This window comes from Canis lupus, chromosome 4 (genome assembly GCF_011100685.1).
Source record: "Canis lupus familiaris isolate Mischka breed German Shepherd chromosome 4, alternate assembly UU_Cfam_GSD_1.0, whole genome shotgun sequence".
Lineage (NCBI taxonomy): Eukaryota > Metazoa > Chordata > Mammalia > Carnivora > Canidae > Canis > Canis lupus.
In genome coordinates this window covers 60,517,251-60,536,643 of record NC_049225.1, presented here as the reverse complement: position 1 = coordinate 60,536,643, position 19,393 = coordinate 60,517,251, and the positions used below count along the sequence as shown (strand labels likewise).

At 42.8% G+C, this 19,393-nt stretch overlaps 2 protein-coding genes across 6 annotated transcripts in view; both read left to right on the top strand.

The window, feature by feature from the left end:
• The window catches only part of AFAP1L1 (actin filament associated protein 1 like 1), a 59,661-nt gene extending 54,899 nt beyond the window's left edge, over positions 1 to 4,762 (top strand). For all 5 annotated transcript variants that reach the window (XM_038535069.1, XM_038535072.1, XM_038535070.1 and 2 more), the window contains 2 exons: positions 1,546 to 1,674; positions 3,801 to 4,762. In XM_038535069.1, coding sequence (XP_038390997.1) covers positions 1,546 to 1,674; positions 3,801 to 3,824 — 153 coding nt within the window. In that variant the 3' untranslated portion in view covers positions 3,825 to 4,762. The remainder of the gene's footprint in view (positions 1 to 1,545; positions 1,675 to 3,800) is intronic.
• A 3,252-nt stretch (positions 4,763 to 8,014) lies between these two features.
• Positions 8,015 to 19,118, top strand: GRPEL2 (GrpE like 2, mitochondrial). Its single transcript, XM_038535073.1, has 4 exons — positions 8,015 to 8,166; positions 10,427 to 10,580; positions 11,608 to 11,689; positions 15,901 to 19,118. Exons 1-4 carry the CDS (start codon positions 8,090 to 8,092, stop codon positions 16,263 to 16,265), a joined length of 678 nt encoding a protein of 225 aa, XP_038391001.1. The 5' UTR covers positions 8,015 to 8,089; the 3' UTR covers positions 16,266 to 19,118.
• The last annotated feature ends 275 nt before the right edge of the window (positions 19,119 to 19,393 follow it).

The window sequence follows — 19,393 nt, the reverse complement described above, 5'->3', positions numbered from 1 at the left end:
ACAGAGGTCAGACATGTTAAATGACTTACTCAAATTTACTCAGTTAAGTGGGAGACAGGATTTGCAATCCAGGAAGTCTGACTCCAGATCCCAGCATTAGCCACAGTACACGTGTCCCCCGTCTTAGAGTCCCGGGTGTATCAGGCTATCCGCAGGCCTTTGCATCCAATGCTCCAAGCAACCCCGTAAGGTAGATACTCTACCCGGAATGAGACCTCCTCAAGGAAAACCTAGCTGACCTCTGTCTCCATCTGAGAGTCTCAACCTCAGCACTACTGACATTTGGGGCCTATAATTCTTTTTATAGGGGACTACCTTGTGTACTGTAGGAGGAGGTTTAGCAGCATTCCTAGCCTCTACCTACTAGATGTCAATAACTCCATACCCAGTTGACAACTAGAAATGTCTCCAGAAATTGCCAAATGTCCCCTGGAAGGGCTCCCATTTGTGAACCACTGGTCTAAACAACCAAGAGTCCCACGTGTTATTCTTTCTCATAGCACTTAGGCACAATTTGTGTATACATGTGTATATGGACATATGTGTGTGTGTATGTATCCTTACTTGTCTAATGTCTGTCTCGCCCACTGGGTTGTATTTTTATTAAAAATTGGATTTTGTTTTATCATTACAGCCTTAGTTAGCCCTTTAACAGAGTCTGAAAAATAGGAGTGCAATAAATGTTTATTGAAAGAATAAAAGTTATGCCTGCCTTCAGACAAGGACATGGACACTCAGATGAAATAACTTGTCTGATACGTTTGGGTTGTCACTGGGAACTGTATTCTTAGTGTTGTAGTCGGGAGCCAAGCTGCCTGGTCAAACCACACCCTGCTTCTCTGAAGCCAGGCTGTTTCTTCTGCCCCAGGGCATCCTCTCCAAGGGGCTTTCCAATCTCATTTACAGATGAAGAGCTTAAAGGACAAACTCACAGAGGGCTGGAGGAGGAGCTAGAAGTGGTTCACTCATCCCAGCTGCTTCCTCCCACCAGTATGCCCTGAAATTCACATTCCAGAGAGCTTTTCCCACTTTGTGATCCTTTCTGATGGAAATAAAGAGAAGTCTTCTCTAAATTCCCTGCAGGCTTAGCTGTTAATATGCCACACAAAAGGAACGACATCCAGTAATGTACTAAGCAGCTATCTGGAAAAGTTAAGGGGTGAGGGCGTTGTAGAGGAGAAGGAATATAGGGGAGAGGTTAAGAATGTGCTGTGGGGTTTGAATTCCAGCTCTCCCACTCACCAGATGTGTGACCCTGAGCAGTGGCTTGATCTTCCCATTTTCCTCATCTGTAAAATAGGATGACTAATAATAGTACCTACTTTATAGGGTTGGAAAAGCTAAATGAGCTAATCCACCAAAAGCCTGGTGCATAGAGAGGGTTTGGTAATTTTAGACGTCATTACCTTTATTCCAAGACCCTCAAGGGTCTTCCTCCCCTTGCCATTTGGTGCTGGCATATATGCACAATGCCTTCTAATTTGCATTTTTTTGGAGGGCAAGCCAGCATTAGACCTCACCTTTGTAACTATTTCTCATCAACAGGAAACTGCAAATAAGCCCCAGAACAATGCCGCAGAGCAGCCTCTCCCTGTCAACTGTATTTCTGAGCTGAGGAAGAGAAGCCCATCCATCGTAACCTCCAACCAAGGAAGGGTGCTACAGAAAGCCAAGGTACAGCAATAGCTCAGTGAATTAAAATTCAGAGACCTGGCAGCCTCCTTTCTGTGGAACCTCAACAAGAACCCAAAAACCAGCTGGTGAGAAAGGCAGAGAATTGAATTGCCAACACATCCACACAGTAAAACTCACGAAGTTTGGTCAGAAAAGGTCCTCAATCTCATTCAGAACATATTTACTCATTCTTAACATACAGTTCTAACAAACTCAGTTTTCTGGATCCTGAGCCTACGGTGGATTTGGTACAGGAAAGGCCCTGTTTCATAGATGAGGAAACTGAAGATCAGAGAATGATGGGACCTGCCCAAGATTATGCAGGGTGTCAAGCACTGGGATGCAAAGGCGCCTCTTCCAATTCTAAGTCCTGGGCTCACTCCATGATCCTGGCCCACAGTCTAATCCTGGGGCCAGCTGTCTTCCAGAACTTTTGGGATTTTAGAAAGGTAATATGGTACATATACTGTATATGATGAAAAACCCCAACGAGTTCTCAGAAGTACCCTGAAACCAACCATGTTAAGAATTCTACAACAAGGCACATGAATATTCACACCATGTAGAATATATAGATCATAAACAGCCTCACATCAATCAGTTCAGGTCAAGTTTTGCCACCAATGGAGTTTGTGCCAAAACACTTGAGAAATATTTTGGTTTCAGGGCTTTCTGGATTTCAGAATTGGGGATAAGAAATTGTTGACTTGAAAAACAAACACCTGAGCATTAGGACATGAGATTAGAGAAATAACCAGCCAGAGGCTAGATCATCTAGACTAGAAATCAGCAGACTTGGTCTGTAAAGGTATATATAGAATTTGTGCACCACAGTTTCTTTCAAAATGACTCAGCTCTGCCAATGTAGTAGGAAAGTAGCCATAGACAACTTACAAATGATGAACATGACTGTGTTCCAATAAAACTTTATTTATGGATGCCAAGATGTGAATTTCATAAAATTTTTACATATCAAGAAAAACTATTCATTTGTTTTCAAACATTTAGAAATGTGAAAACCATTCTCAGTTGATGGATGTTACAAAAATATGCAGTGGGCCAGATATGGCCTATAGGCCAGTGTGCTTCTCTTTAATCCTTGTAGGCCATAGGAAGAACCGTGAATTTTGTTCTAACATAATGGAAAGTCATTGGCATATTTTGAGCAAAAAATCTGTGGATATGAATTACATTTTTAAGGCCATTCCGGGGGTGCCTGGGTGGCCCAGTTGGTTAAGCATCCGACTCTTAATTTTGGCTCAGGTTGTGACCTCAGGGTCACAATCTCAGGGTCATGAGATTGAGCCCTGCACTGGGTTCCACACTGAGCAAGGAGCCTATTCAAGATTCTTTCCCTCCCTCTTCCTTCACCCTTCCCCTTGCCCAATCTGGAACAATGTTGAGAACTGATAAGGGGACAAGGGAGACCAGTTTGGAGTCACCTAGATGAGACATGAGAAAGGTGTGGTGGAGGTGATTTGACGTGGCTGGCTTTGGAGGTAGAGGCAAAGGATTGGCTGATGGGGATGTGGAGGATGAGGAAAAGAAAGGAATCAAAGATGACTCCTATGTTATTGCCCTGAGCAGCTGCAGTTTAGGTGGCAAAGACTAGAAGAGCAGGTTGGGAGTGGAGAACCCTCCCAGCAAGAATGTTTGAACCATCCCATTTTACTCTCGTTCACACTATCACCTCCGCAGCTGGCTGAAAACCCTAGGCATCATTTGTGGGCAAAATGCCATTCACTACTGGCCAGGACTTCAGTGTCCCTCCCAGATGAAGTCCTACATGGCTCCAAGGGTGGGCTGCCTACCTTCACCCTTCCTTACCAAACTGCTTTGACTTCTGTGAGCCTCCTACCTGACCCCATCCCAGCATTAGAGCCAAGCATAGACTGGCCTCAGCTTCCTTCTCTGAGAAAGATATTTGAGCCCCCATAAAAATGAGGCCCAGAGTGGAAAAATGACTTGCCCATGGCTACCAAAGAAGAATGAGATTAGGACCCATGGCTCTTCTAATCTGGCCAGTGGAGATCTTTATGTAATTAGGTCCAGTAGAATGTTTTTTATCCTGCAAATCACACTAGAATATTCAGCAACCTGATTTGTCTTATCTTTCTGGACTTCAGGAATGGGAAATGAAGAAGACCTAGAAAAAGGATGAAGATTTCATTCTGAAGGAAACACAAGATTGTATTGAAAACACTTTTTTTTCACAAGGAGATGCCAGAAGACTGGAAGTAGCCCCCACTCTCCAGAGCAACCAAAAGACCAGCCTTTACTGTCTGCATGATTATAGGGGATATGGGGAGGGAAGAAGTGGAAGGGAAGGGGGAAGTAGAGGGTGTCCTCATAACTTCACAGAGGGTGGGAAACGGGGGTGGAGGGAGACAGAAATCTGTGTGGTTGTAAAGGTTTTGTTAAACGTCTTTACCTTCACTTGTGAAGAAGAAATGAAAGCGCACATGAATGAGCCAATCCAAACCATTCTAGCATCCTACTCCCAGACTTTGGGGCAAAGACGACTGTACTGAAGCATTGGTAGGTAGTACAGGACAAAAAGATAAGACTTAATCATCTGATCACACTTGTGCCAATTGGATTCGTATTGGGCATTACTGACAACCCCGGTATGACATAAACAGACCGAAAAATCAATAGAATCTCCCTGCCTGCATAAAGGTGGACAAAAGCTATAGACAACACCCAAATTCTGCTATCATTCCTTATGTGCTCCAGAACTGGGCCAATTTGGCTACTAGAATCCTGCAGTTGAATTGTTTTCAAATTAGAGAGCTGATACACAGTAAGCAAGGGGAAGTTCAGCAGCAGACTTACTTTCAGCTCACTTTAAGTGACAGTGATAGGAACATGGATTTCTAATGTCCACAGAATGTTGCAGGTACCGTAGGGTGGGGTCATTTGTGGTCAGTCAGTCCTTTACCCATTTCCTGTGACACTCAGGCTCTAGGAGCTAGGGCTAGAAATCCAAGTGACATTCTTTAAATCTTTATCCTGATTTTTGTACTTGAAGGCTCTCCAGTCTGCCCTTCCGTATCTGCTGTCAAGTAAAAATATCAGGGACACTCAAGTAACAGTGACTCTTTTCTGCTGTGAGTGCCTTTGACTAACACCCGATACTTTTATAGGGAAACAAGGACTTCAAGTCTTGGGCAGTTTCCTTACTGTCCAACTAACTACTTTCTAAACAGTGTAGGCACTTTTTAGGTCTTTACATTTCCTTCCAAAAAAAAGATAAAACCAGTTAACCGTTAAGAGCTCAAAGGTTAGGTCCAAGAGAGAAAGAAAATCCCAGAATAACCTTTGGACACTTTGCTGGAGGCTTCATATACTTTACCCTACCTAGGGCTTTACATACTTTGGCCTTATCCGAACTTTACCCCACTTTGAGGTAGCTGGAGACCAGAGCAGGGAAAATAACCTGATCAAAGTCACCGAGCTGGTCAGTGGCAGAGCGTAAGGCTTAGGGCCTATGAGCCTATATCCAGACAGGGTTGGGTTTGAGCCCTGCCTCTGCCACTGACCAGCTGGTGAGTCTGGGAAAGTCACTTGACCTCTCTGATTTTCGTTTTCTTTATCTGTGAAACCTAGGTTAACAGTTCTATTTTCCTCCCAAGACTATTAGGTACATGGGAAACATCTTGCACACTGTCTGAGAAAGAAAAGCTCAGTCAATAGTGGCTCTTATTATTAGCTAGATAAGAAATGTCTGACTAAAAATCCTGTGTTCTTTCCACTGAAGAAATGATGTTTATATGGTAATCACAGCCATCATAAAGCTAAACGGCAACTAATCCATAACTGACAGTTTTCATCCAGATTCCACTTAAAACATCTTTGGTGAAAAAGGAACTCACAAAATCTGGATTGTTAGTATTCTTTTTTAGAATGTGGATCCTGGAATGATACCCAACACTCCAATTATGTCCTCAGTGTTTTCTTTCTCAGGCAGTTATTATGGGATTGAACATCTTTCCCCACCGATAGATCTCGGGGGTCCTTGAGAGGAGGAACACTAGAGAATTAGTAATAAACATTTGAGCACTCCATGCATCAGGTACTGTGTTAGCCAAAGTACAGGTATACAACCTGTGCGGTCACAAATATTAGTAGAGCCCTGGCCTTGGTTTAATGTTCTGCTGTTGCCCTCTTAATAATTTTTGAACAAGGGGTGTCACATTTTCCTTTTACCCTTTAAATTACATAGCCAGTCCTGGTACTAACTAATGACTTTTCCAAGCATTAACCCTTTCATTTTCACTAAAACTCCGTGAGATAGGTTACGTTATCTCAGTTTTCAGTTTGGGAAACGAGCCCAGAGTTAGGAAGGGGTAGAGCCAGCAGCCCTTCCTCTTAGTTCCAAATTCCATTTCATCCATGTCTTACCCTACTCCCCCTGCACTGCAGCATTCAGAAGCACACTAGCACTTAATAGATGAATGAATGGATGCACGCATGTAGCACATTTGGTGTAAGTCAGCTAAGAGATGTGTAACAAAATGGCTAAAGCATAGATGCCATTCCTCATTGTTAAAAAGCCTTTTTTTTTTTCTCCAAGGTATAGGCTCATGGCTGTAGGGTGGATTTGAAGCTCCATCCTTCCCGACACCGCCAAGTGTTGGGGCTATCAGATTTCTAGTGTCCCTGAATCCTCAGTGGGGGACCCTGAGCAGGCTTACCAACCTCTCTGAGCCTCACTTTTCTCAAATGTAAAAGGGAGATCATAATCCTTCCTTAACCCATGTTGCCCTGCTCCTGAGGCCAAAAGGAAAACATCAGGTGTTGGTTACATTGCATCTGGGCTGGGCCATGGACAGAATATAAAGATGCAGAAGTCTCCAGTTCTGTCCTCAAGGAACTCACAAGACGAGTAGAGAGAAAAATCTGACCCAAAGAGCTACAGTACAAGTAAGCCGTGTTATGGTGAAGATTTAGAATGATGAGGGCACACTTCTCATTCCTTAAATAATTTTTTTGGACCTTAGGGACTATCCAGTAACTACTGTGGCAACTCCCAAGTGCCCTCAACCCCGATCACCAGTCTATCCTAACTTCCTGACCCTTTTTCGTACTAAATCTCTCTACAATGCATTCACTTCCTCCTGTCTCCACGGACACTGACCATTTGATTCATTCAACAAATACTGGTTGGGAACCTACTATGTACACTGGACGTCAGAAACCACTCACGGCTCTGAACCAGACCGACAGGCTTCTGCTGAAACTCTAGTTGGGAGAACAAACAAAAAGAAAACAAAACAGAACGCGGAACCAGAAATGAGCTGGACACACACCTGAAAGAGTAGCTGCTTTAGGAAGGGCGTTACAAAGGCCTCTTGCGGGTCTCCAGGACAGAATAGACCCCCCCCCCCCCCCCCGCCCTGCACGAACTACAACAGCTGGTCTCCCTACCTCTTTGCTTAGACCCCAGCAATCCCCATCACACAGGAGTCAAAGCGACCTGTTAAACACGTAAAGGTCAATCAGAGTTAAGGCTCCAGCTCCTTCGACACAACATTTTCGGACTCCGTTAAGTCACCGACCCATCGTTCCCTGGCAATAGAGCCAACCCATCTCTGCCCTGACGGAGCTCACATTCTAGTAAACGGAAACGAGAAAATACTCCACATTTTAAAACACAGCCAAGTCAGAAAACAAGGAAACTGGAGGGGGTATAAAAAAAAAAAAAGAAAGAAAAAAAAAACAAGTAAGAGTGACGGCAGAGTCGGGCTTCAATTTTGGTCTTAAACCCGTCGCGCGATGCGTTCCGCTCCGTGCTGCGTGCCCCCCGTTCCCTCCAGTATTTCAGCGCCTTGCTCACAATACTCTTCCCCTCGACCGGGTCTTTGCAGACGCTGTTCACCTCTACCCGAGCCACCTTCTTCCTCTTTTCATCTACTCATTCTTCAGCTTCCAGCTCAAAGCATCACTTCTTCCGGACAGACTGCCCACGCTCGGCGGCCACGTAGTCTAGGCTTCGGCGGCACCGCGCCCCCCGCGCCCCCGCCCCGACCTTTCTACGCCCGCCATATTTTGACGTATTGTTTACAATTTCACGTAAGCTCGTTGCGGGGACAGCTGCGACCCCGGCCAGCGTCCGCGGCCGCCTTCCCGACCAGCACCCAGCCCGAGTCCGCGACGTGAACCCGCCCGACGCGCCCAACAAGCGGGGAGGGCCGGAAGTGTCGCGTTCCGTCGGGGACGCCGGCTAGGCACGAGCGCCGCGCGCATGCGCCCGCGCGCGCGCGCTAGGACAACCGGAAGTGTGGCGTTCCCGTTCCGGGGGGCTCTGGGCGGGGAGCGCCCGCGAAGGCTGCCGGGAAGCGTGGTATCTCGCTTCAGCCCGTCATTTGGAGCAAGTGCGCATGCGCTGCCTCCGTCAGCCGAGATCGGGAATATGGCCGCGCGGTCTGTATGGGCGGTCCGGCGGCTGGTGCAGCGCCTCCTGGCCTCGAAGGCAGCGTCTGAAGGCAGGTGAGCGAGGCAGGCCGCCGGTCGGGGATTGAGGATAATGCGAGACGAGCGAGCTGGAAGGGCGGGTGCGGACTGGGGGGCGCGAGGTGACCCACCAAGCCTCGGCTGCTGCGATCCGGCGCTTACGGCCCCATTTTACAGAGGAGGAAACTGAGGCATACAGCTTCGCCTTCTTGCCGGGCCAAGGAAGGTGGTAAGAGCCGAGGTCACGTTCCGCCGAGGCGGGAACTGTTCAGCCTCGAGCATCAGTTGAATTGGGGGTGTACGTCTTCCAGCCCCCTTCCCTCCACTGGGGTGTCTGCGGTGAAAACGGGGTTCTCCCCGCGGACTCTCTGTGGGACCCTAGGCCGGCCCCCGGGCATTCCCTCGGCTTCACTTTACCTGTCGGTAAAAGGTCGTTGCCTTGGCCTCAAAGCAAGGCCCTTTGGAGTCCGCCCTTCCACCTGCCCTCGGAGCGTGTGCACAGAATTCCATTTCCTGCTCTTCACCTGGCGCTGCGGCACCCTTTAGGGATGACTTACCTTGCCGCCTGTAGAACCCTATGGCTAGTTCTCTTCTCTCGTTCAACCCAGAAAACCGAGGTTCAGTAAAGTTCCGCAACGTTTCCAGACTCCCAATACTCGGTAATCGTGGGACCCCGCTTGGAAGCCAGTCTCTAGAATCGGAGCTTTTAATTAGCGAGCGGTGTTCATTATTCTCAGGGACGACTCCGTGTTTAACTGCTCCTTCCTCAGAAAGAATAAAAAAAAAAAAAAAAAATGAGTTGTAGGGTGAGTAAAGGTTGAACTTCTGAAATGTAAATTAAGCTGCGGGGAATCCGGAATTTCGCGTGATTGTGTGTCACCTTTTTTATCTTAAGGCACCTGACCTGGCACCTGGGTGTGAGGTTGAATTCAGGGCTTCCGGGTTTTTTAAGTCTTTTTGGCAGTTTGTATTGTAGGGAAGTGGCCAGAAGAAGAAAGTTTCGTTCTGATAAAATTTCCCCTCGCTCCAGTTCTGAATTGAAGGGGTCATCCTCGGCTCTCCTCTTCAGACTTGGGTTTTGGCCATTTTCTCTTTAAACAGGCCCTGGGAGTACATTGACCTACTTTCAATTGGATAAATGTAGTTTGTTAGGAGGAAGGAGATATTTCATCCTTTGTGATTCGCCCCAGATTATCTATGGTGACCATGTTTTCTGAACTAAAAATATAAAACCATATACAATCTGACACCAGGTTGTAATAACTGAGTGCAGGGCCGGCCTGGAAAGTCCTCTTGCCCATAGCTTTGTACTGAGGGTTCCCTCTCCCTTTCTTGAAGCCAACTCCTTTTACCCCCTTTAACTCTTTGCACGGATGTCACCTCACAACTGCTTTTCAAAATACGCCAGTTTCTATGAGTAAACTATTTGTCTTAAAGACCTTTTGTATTCACAGATTGATTTTTGTTGATTTTACTTCAAATCAAATTATAAGAATCCAGGAAGCGTAATGGAAACTTCCTTTAAAGAGGAGTCAGCTGCTACAAACCAAGATGTGTAAAGTAGTCCCTGATCTAAATGCCTTCCTTTGTAAACAACTATACGTCAGACGTTTGAGCTGTATGAAATTCTGGATTACAAACATGATTAAATCAAAGACGCATTTTATTCACCTGTTTATAGTTCACAGTCTGGAACGTATAGTGTTTTATATGTATTTAATTGACTTGGTTTTACATAGAAGTGAGTTCCCAACTCAGAATTTCTCTTAACACAGGTTCTCTTTCATAAGAGCCTCACTTACGAGCTTGTGGTCAAGAAAACTTTAGAATTCTAGGCCTGACTCCAGTCTAACACAGTCCCTTTACTGGGCTTAGTTTTCCCCATTTGTAAAATGAAGGCTTGAATCAGAAATGTAAGGATTTGTGTTTCGCATTCCTACTTCTGATATTGCCCTGCTGGTTCTGGGTATTAGAGCTTGGTTTTTTCTTGCTGACTCTTGTGTCCTCACTTCTGGCTATTTGTGCTGCCTTGTGTTCAGTATCCTGGTTCAACAGAATCTACTAGCTCTGTGATCTTATGCAAGTCAGAAGCCTCTCTGAGCCTCAGATTTCTCATTTACAAAATTGAAATGGTAATATACTTTCTCTCATACACCGCGAGATGAAAAGATGACTTACGTAAAACCTGACAGTGGTGTCTGGCACTTAGTAAGTCGGTGTTGTTACTGTGACTGCAAGCAGTTTGGCTGTGTGTGATGGCGTTCCTTCATCAGGTATCACCTTCCTCCCTCTTTAGGGGATGGCCACATTCTTTCAGCACTGCCACCCAGAGAACTGCTGGTGAGGACTGCAGTTCTGAGGACCCTCCCGATGAGCTTGGGCCCTCTCTTGCAGAACGAACCTTAAAGCTTAAAGCTGTGAAACTGGAGAAGGAAGTCCAAGACTTAACAGTGAGTAGATTTTGTCTGTTCACATCCCCTCTCTGGTTGAAATACCCATGTACAGTTTTTGTGTCTGTTTTTTTTTTTTTTTAGATTAAATTTCTGGAACGCTTGGGTGGCTCAAGCGGTTGAGTGCCTCAGTGGTTGAGTGGCTCCAGGATCGGAGTCCCACATCAGGCTCCCTGCACGGAGCCTGCTTTTCCCTCTGCCTGTGGCTCTGCCTCTCTCTGTGTGTCTCTCATGAATAAATGAATAAATAAATAATTAGTTAAATTTCCTCTAATTGGCTCTTTACCTCTTATCCCATTTCTACTCTTGCTTAGTATATTAGGCAAAGTAGTCTACAGTAGTTAAAACATGTTATGTCACAGTACTTAGATACCTGATGTGACGGTAGCTTCAGAGAAGATTCAGTATGTGGCGTGTAGTAAAAACTCTGTAGATACTTGTTGAATGAGTGTGTCATTTATCATTGTACTCTGCCAGTCAGACTACATCTGGCATACTCTGCCTTACTGGGTTGACAGACACGCTTTGAGGGCGATAATTAGAGAAGTTTCAAAGCAAGACCACCCAGAATGGTAAGGAGGTAGGAAAGCATGTCTTATGAGAGCAATTAAAGAGATCAAGGATTATAAGAATGAAAAGATTAAAGGAGCTAAACTAAGTGCCTTCAAATAGATGACACGTTTTTAAAACCTACTATTGGTTGTCCTAGAGTTCAGTTCAATGAAAGAAAGAGGGTGGCAGTATTGGCTGCATGTGAAAAAGGAAGCATTCTCTGAAGAGAATGAGCTTGAAAACTGTTAAATGTTCAGAGTAGGAGGCTGAATGACAACCTATCAGGGCTGCTGTAAAGAGTAGGTTCCTCCTTTGACTTGGGATTTGTAGTAGCTGATTTAAGATTCCTACAGCTCCTTTTTTTTTTTTTTATAAAAACCTATCAAAAGGGTGAAGTTTATAAAGTAAGCAAAAAACATTTTTTCCCACCAGCAAGCATGTGTTTTCTGATCATTTTGACTCTGCTTTTGTTTAGATGAGATACCAGAGAGCTGTAGCTGATGGTGAAAACATAAGGCGCCGAACCCAGAGATGTGTAGAGGATGCCAAGATATTTGGTGAGATGTTTATTTGTTATAAAAATTAAAATACCTTTCAGTTTGGGGTGCCCGGGTGGCTCAGTTTTTGAAGTGTCCAACTCTTTATTTTGGCTCATATCATGATCTGGATCATGAGATCAAGCCCCACATTGGGCTCTGTGCTGAGCTCTGCTCTGGGCATGAAGCCTGCTTAGGATTCACTCTGCCTTTGCCACCACCACCACCACCACCCCCTTGTGTGCAGCTGTACATTCTCTCTCTCTCTCTCTCTCTCTCTCATTCTCTCATTCTCTCTCTCAAAAAAAAAAAAAAAAGCTTTTAGTGTAAGGATATTTACTAGTAGTTTTGCAAACTGCACATAGTAAAAGAACACATCTAGGTCCTAAACCAGTCCTACCCTGCCCTTCCATCCACTCTTGCCATATGCTTTCTGAGCTCTTTATTGGGAATGTTGCCAGGTGAACCATTTGCTAAAATAATGCTTGCCTTCATTTTGACCAAAATCTTTGTTGATTTTTCAAGCATGTACATTTAATGTTCTAGTGTTTATGCAATCAATTCTGTTTAACTCATTAATGAACAAGTGAATCATTAAGACATTCAGAGGAGAATCCAAAAAACAAGATGCATGGCCAATCAGGAACACTAAAATTTGCCTCATAGAAGCAAAACTGGTCTATATCCGTAGTGCAGTAATCAACTCTATCTCCAGCAGATAATTTTCACTACTATGGAGAAAAATCATTTGCATTCCCATTGGTATTTATAACTTACTGATTTATAACTCAAAGACAAAGGCTCAGCCCGTATGGAAGCAGATAACTCTAGAAATTGTACTAGATCACGTCTAGTCCAATTTGAAGCCTTTGAGGGGCACCTCCTGGCTCAGTCAGTGGAACATACAACTCTTGATCTCTGGGTTGTGCATTTGAGCCCCACATTGGGTGTAGAGTTGTTTAAAACCAAAAATTTCAAATACATGTGTATTCATTTGAAGGCTGCACATTAAAAAAAAAAAAAGTAAAAGTCTTTCAGAAATTTTTCTTTGACTACACAACATCTTATTCCAAATGTGTTCGTGAAAGTGTTAGTAACAGGGATTGAAGGGTAGAGGGCAAATCTGTGATACTCCCGTTGCTCACAGTTTCATACAGAGTATTATACTTTGCACATAGAATGAAGGTGCTTCAGGGGCCCTTGGATTGTACCTAGTCCAATCCCCTTTTACAAGTGAGCTGAAAAAAGTTAATTGGTGACAGAAACCGAATCCATTGTCTTCTGACCCCCAGTCTATTATTACTTTCTCTGTATCACACTAGTTCCTGTTCTAGGATTTTATCTGCTGTTTGTGCATGGGATTCACTTCAGTCCTGTCCTGTCCTGTCTAACCCCAGTGCTGTGGCATAGCCTTCTGCTTTTCATTCAGTGCTAGGGACATCATGTTTCATGGCTATGAGTATCAGCCAAATATTGGCCCTCAAATTGTATTACCAATGTTTCATCCAAGTTTTAGGTCTTATTTCCAACAACCAGGACAGGACTTAGCAAACTACAGCCTGTGTGTTAGTTCATAAATTACAGTCCTGAATTTCATTATTAAAAGTTTGTAGACATTTTCTTTTATTAAATAATCACCTACGTAAGATCCTGGATTTTTGCGCTTTGTCCCACAAAACCTGAAGTACTTACTATATGGCCCTTAATAGGAAAAGTTTGCTGACCTTTGAGCTACAAGGAATTTCTGTAGCAAATAAACGAACTGTGGTACCTGGGAAAGACTTCTTGCCTGCTCGAAGGGAGCAGGGTGAGTTGGCTTACCAGAAGTCAAGCTTTGATGAGTTAGGAACGGTCTTGTATCCATTTCCTCAAGAATTGATAAGGTGCCCAGGAACAAACAAATATTAGCTAAACTCAATTTGGTAATCTAATTTATCAATTTATAGGGCAAAATGTGTCTAACAATGCACCACCAAAGTCATTTGCTTGGGTCATTTCCTTCTAGTGGCCAGGAATATTTAGAAAAAATGAAGATTGCTTGGGGAGCATGGACATAGAAAAAATAGCTTTTATTTGTTATTTAATTAATATGTAATATAACATGATCACTCTCCTTCCAGAAATAGTTTTATCTCAGTAACTCATCTTCTCTTAAACAGGTCATAAAGATTCTGACCTCCCCCTCCCCCCCACTCCCAAGAAATGGTGCAGACACCAACTTCCTGTTGAAGTAACAGTAATTAGAATAGAATCAGAGACTGTCCAAAGAACCTGGGCTTCTATTTACCCAAATTTATACAACTTGACTGAAGAGAAGCCAGGGTTCTTTATACCATGGCAGTGTACAAGTTAGCCCAGAAGCTTACTGCTCTCAAAATTCTAGGGGATCCCTAGGTGGCTCAGCGGTTTAACACCTGCCTTCAGCCCAAGGCGTGATCCTGCGGTCCCGGGATCGAGTCCCACATCAGGCTCCCTGCATGGAGCCTGCTTCTCCCTCTGCCTGTGTCCCTGCCTCTCTCTCTCATGAATAAATAAGTAAATAAAATATTTTTTAAAAATTCTAGTAGAGTATATGTAATCTTTTAATAGCCAAGAGACCTAGTTGTTCTTTATGAGACATTCTTTTCTCTTGGGTACAAGAGTTTTGATCTAATCAGCATACTTTTCAAGCCTTTGGAGAATGAATCCCTTTTACCTTATCAGCTTATTTCATTAATAGCCATTAATATTTATGGCTGCCATCCCTAATGGAGGTAGGGGAAGTATCTTGTGGAATTTTAATCACACCAAGTCTTGTTCCCTGGAAATGCCTGCTAGTTTTACTCTTTCCTCTTCTTCACCTCCTCTCCTACACCAGACCAGGTCACAACAGCATTCCTTCACTTGGCTCTCCTGTTTCTTCTGATATTTTCTCTTCCTTCCTATCTGTCATGCCCCCAGTATCCCAAATCCATTATGTATGTTATTATTAGACTAATTTAAACCCTATTACACTTGTTTTGCTCAAGATGCTATAATGGATATCTGTGATCCAGAAGTTAAAGATAGAATTCCTGCCTCTGTCAGTTGTTCCTTCCAGAATCTAGGCAGCAAGTCTAGGAAATCTCTTCTCTGTCATCTATTACTTCCCTATAGATGATCTTCCTTTTTACCTCTGAACACAGTTAAGGTGGCTGCCTGTTTTGATATATGTCCTTAAAACTGTCCCTGGATCGGGATGCCTGGGTGGCTCAGTCAGTTAAGCGACTGACTTCGGCTCAGGTCAGATCTCAGAATCTTGGGAACCAGCCCCACATTGGGCTCCCTGCTCAGCAAGGAGTTTGCTCCCTCTCCCCTTTGTGCCACTCATGAGTGCATTCTCTCACTCTCTCTCTCTCTCTCTCTCTCTCTCTCTCTCAAATGAATAAATAAAATCTTTAAAAACAAAAACCTGTCCCTGGATTAAAACCAAATGAACCAAGTCCTTCACCCTTCACTAGCTCCCACCAGGGCTTTGCTGTTACCATAGGTATCTGTAATGATGACATTCCTCAACATTTCTGTAAGAAAAATCAAGATGCTGCAATTGGGAGTAATGAGATTTCTCAACAACTGAGTTTACTTTTAGAACAGTTCACAACTAAAAAGATTCTAAAAGTTTTGTGGCCTGTCTCCAGCAAGTATATATAACTTCAGAGCAGCCAGTTTGGAGATTTCATATGTGGAGTGTCTTGCTTTCCCGTCCCTCTTCAGCTGATCCTCAAGAATAAACCATTCTTGAATCCCCCTTAGCACAGTCTTGTCAACTAATTTTTGTATTATTGCCTCCTGCCCCACGAAATGCCAGTATCCTGTCAGTATCTGTTGAGAACACGTCTTAGCAAAATTAAGACATACAAGAATTTCCAAAATGTATGTAACTCAGTACTAAAGGTGAATAGCAATAAGAATACAAGAAACAATGATCCAGTTTTCAAAGGTTGGGTTTCTGAGTCTCCTGCATGCAATCTTAGGTTCTAACCATCTTCCCCTTTTCCTAGTAGGCTTCCCAGTCATTTGCCTTCCAAGAGAAACACTGGTTTGTGAGTTTAATTAAGGTGATAATTGTTGATGACAATTCCTGAGTTCTTTGTGGCAGTCTTCCCACCTCCTGGGGTACTCAGGATCTAGCCACTTATCTGGGCCTTCCCCATACTCCACCCCAAGAGCAAAATGATTTCCTCACAAACAATAAAAGCGTCTGGTTTCTCTAGGAATTCAGAGTTTCTGTAAGGACTTGGTAGAGGTGGCAGACATTTTGGAGAAGACTACAGAGTACATTTCTGAAGAAACAGAGCCCGGGGACCAGAAGCTCACTCTGGAGAAGATCTTCCGAGGGTTATCACTTTTAGAAGCAAAGCTGAAAAGTGTGTTTGCCAAACATGGCCTGGAGAAGATGACACCCATTGGTGACAAATATGACCCTCATGAGCATGAACTCATCTGTCACGTGCCAGCTGGTGTCGGGGTACAGCCTGGCACTGTGGCATTAGTAAGGCAAGATGGCTACAAGCTTCATGGCCGCACCATTAGACTTGCTCGGGTGGAAGTGGCAGTGGAGTCTCAGAGAAGACTGTGAATGGCCCACAAGGAACTGCATATTCTCCCAGAGTACAGTCACCTGTGTTTCCTTTATTTATTAAATTAGGTTTGTATTGTACATGAGGTACTTCATGTGATCTGTTTTGGATTTAGTCATATTGGCTTTATTTCTAAGATACTCTACTGATTTAATGTGACCTGTTTGGTCTCATCAGAAGTCTTGCCATTTGGGCATTTGAACAATGTGACAAGTGATCCTATGGCCTTTGTCCAGATATGTTTAAGAAAATTATTTTAAAATTGGTACTCTGATGACTGTCCATTGAAAATCTTTTTAAAAGGTGGAAATGAATAGATGTTTGTGTATTTTCAACTCAATGTTTCTTTCTAATGGTCCCTGTAACAGGAATTAATAGGATCTTGTATTTCTTGGGAAAAGGAGATGATGGGGATTGGTTCAACATCCGGGTACTTAGATGATAAAGCTTTAGAGTTAAATGAAGTTAGATCATTTGGGTTGATTTTTATACACATAAATTTTTAAGACTTCCCCTTTTTGTTTTCCTTTTAGCCACCTTTTGTCCGTATCATCATCTCCAGGTAGGCCATATTCACACTCATTGTCCCTTTCCAATTCCCATTTACAAGGGCTAATTAGGGCCCAGGCAAGACTTGAAAGGCGGAGAGTATCAACAAATTCAAGATACCAGGTCCCTTTCAAGCAAATATGATCTAGAAACCTTGTGCTTTCTTTGCTAAGTTACCTTCCAATTATTTTCAGCCTCCCTAATCATTTCAGGGAAACCAAGGCAGCACTGATAGCTAATGACCCAAATCAGTTTATGTAGATAATTTACCTACAACTTTTCTCTCCACTTCCCTTAAATCTTCCACTTTGTCAGATTTGCCTCATCATCCTTTATTAGATGATGCAGGGAGATGGTCAGGACAAAAATGTTAGGTTCTTACAATTTTTCATTTCATTTAGTTATGCCGAATTTTTTTTTATTTGTACTCACAAATCACTACCTCTCATACTGATATGCTTTATTTTCTAGTTTTTGTATCTGTCTTATGTCACACATATTAACATCTAGTTGTCTTTTATGTATTGACCTAGAATTAATGAGCCTGTGTGTTTATTTTTTTTTTCAGTTCTTACTTAGCTGGTGTTCTTTAAAAGATTTGCCTAACAAAATGGGCAAGTGAATGACCTACCAATCAGACTTTATAAAAGAGGTCAGTTATGGAGATTTTAATGTTAGAAGAGGCCTTAGTGATGATCTCATCTCTTTCAGCTTCTTAAGCATGAAAACATCTTTTTACGACTGGACTCAAAAAATGTCTAAAACTAGTAAACTAAATTTCAGTGAGAACTTGAATAAGAACAACTAGATTTTAACTTTAATCATTTAAGATCCAACAGTTCGTTTTTTTTTTTTTTAAGATCCAGCAGTTCTGTAATGAACATGCAAATATGTCCCCAGTGGACAAATATTGTTAGATGTCCAGATTGCAGAGGTTTAGGTTTTTAAGTTACTTATCCATGAAGTAAATCCATTTCTACTAGAACTTTATGACCCCATTCCATGGAGTGGTAAAGTTACCCTCTTAGACATCATAGTTCTAGCACACTCCACATATGTATCAATAAAGCCATCCCCCAATGGGCCCTGCCATCTCCACCAGAATTTGACACTTAAAAAACAAATATGTGCTTTTAAGAAGCAAACAAAAGACTGGTGGGAAGATTTGAAAACCAGAACCTCTTTGGGCTTTCCACTAAGTGTGTACTGTAAATTTAATGAGCAGTCAGATTTCACAATAAGAATTTGTCTTTTTTTTTTTTTTTGCCTTCATTCCTTTGAGATTGACAGAGGTGACAAGAAAAGGAGCCAATTACAATTACCTATGTGTTCTTGAATTACTAGCTGTCATTATCAGTGAGTTTGAACAACCATAATTTTAGGTATGGAATGTTCTGAGTACTTGAAGAGTTTTCTAATATTCCTTACAGCCTTCTGTTTAGCAAGTAGATTGAGAATAATTTTAGGTTCTTTTATTATTCAGTAGTTACACAGACTTAAAAGTGTAAAATTTAGAAGATGGAGCTATAATGGTAAGAATCTCAAAAACTTAGGCTCTTGGGAGCCAGAGCAGCATAATAGAGCATAGGCTCTGGAGGTATAGACTTGAACATAAATCCCAGCCCTGTCACTGTGTGACAATGGGCTCCAGTCATTTCACCCTTCTGAGCCTGCTTCCTTGTTTGTACAATGATTATACTTCCCTCACAGTATTGTGAGGATAAATGAAATGTGTAAATTGTCTACTACAATAGGCCCTCAAATATTTATTTTTATTACTTTTTCTTACACGTGTTGTTTTGCCTATTTTTTTTTATAGCTGCCTAAGGTCTAGGGAAAGACGAAGAAGACTGGTTAAGTGCTGCTTCTCTATAAAAATTGTAATTTAAGCAATCACAGTGACTTGTTTTCCTTCAAGCTTCTGGTTTTTCTGTGTTTTTTTAACCATAACGCAAGAAACCCACACTTTCTGGAGGAACAAGAAAATTGTGTCCATGCTCTTCATTATTTTTATCTTGACGGTAAAGTGAAAAGACATCTTAGGATATGTAAGGAAGTTTTGGCTCACTTGAAGAGGGGATCGTGGTGTTTCAGTACATGGATTCTATAAACCTTTTACAGATTTTCTTCACTGCCATAAGGGGATCAGTGTACTGATAAGTTAATTGGTGCTCTTTCATGTCAAAAGGATCTAATAAGTGAAAAAGGTTCTTGTACACTAAAGCAAATCAAATGGGGAAAACTAAGAATGAAATAGAATATTCAGAAGCAACTTCAATAAAACCTGAATTGACATAACTGCAGTTCATGTGTTTAGTGTCTTCGTCTGCCTTTATATTGACATGGTCACTTCATTGCTGACTCACCTTGTCGACACTCAGCAGAGGCACCTTGAGATCCCACAGCATCCAAGCCGAGTGCACCTACTCGATGCTTGGTGTTGAAGTTTTGTCTGCTTTCCCACCTCCTTGGCCTTGATTCGTTCTGTTTCATATTATTTCTTAGATCTGGGCTTTTGTTTTTGCCTTCCTCTCTGGCATTGCCTTATTTTCCTTATACTTGCTTCTTGGTTCTAATT

Bases quoted from the DNA above. Each gene is read 5' to 3' on its own strand.
- GRPEL2 (XM_038535073.1), top strand. From the start codon at position 8,090: ATGGCCGCGCGGTCTGTATGGGCGGTCCGGCGGCTGGTGCAGCGCCTC. The intron at 8,167-10,426 runs GTGAGCGAGGCA...CTCCCTCTTTAG, and splicing joins AAGGCAGCGTCTGAAGGCAG to GGGATGGCCACATTCTTTCA. The intron at 11,690-15,900 runs GTGAGATGTTTA...TGGTTTCTCTAG, and splicing joins AGAGGATGCCAAGATATTTG to GAATTCAGAGTTTCTGTAAG.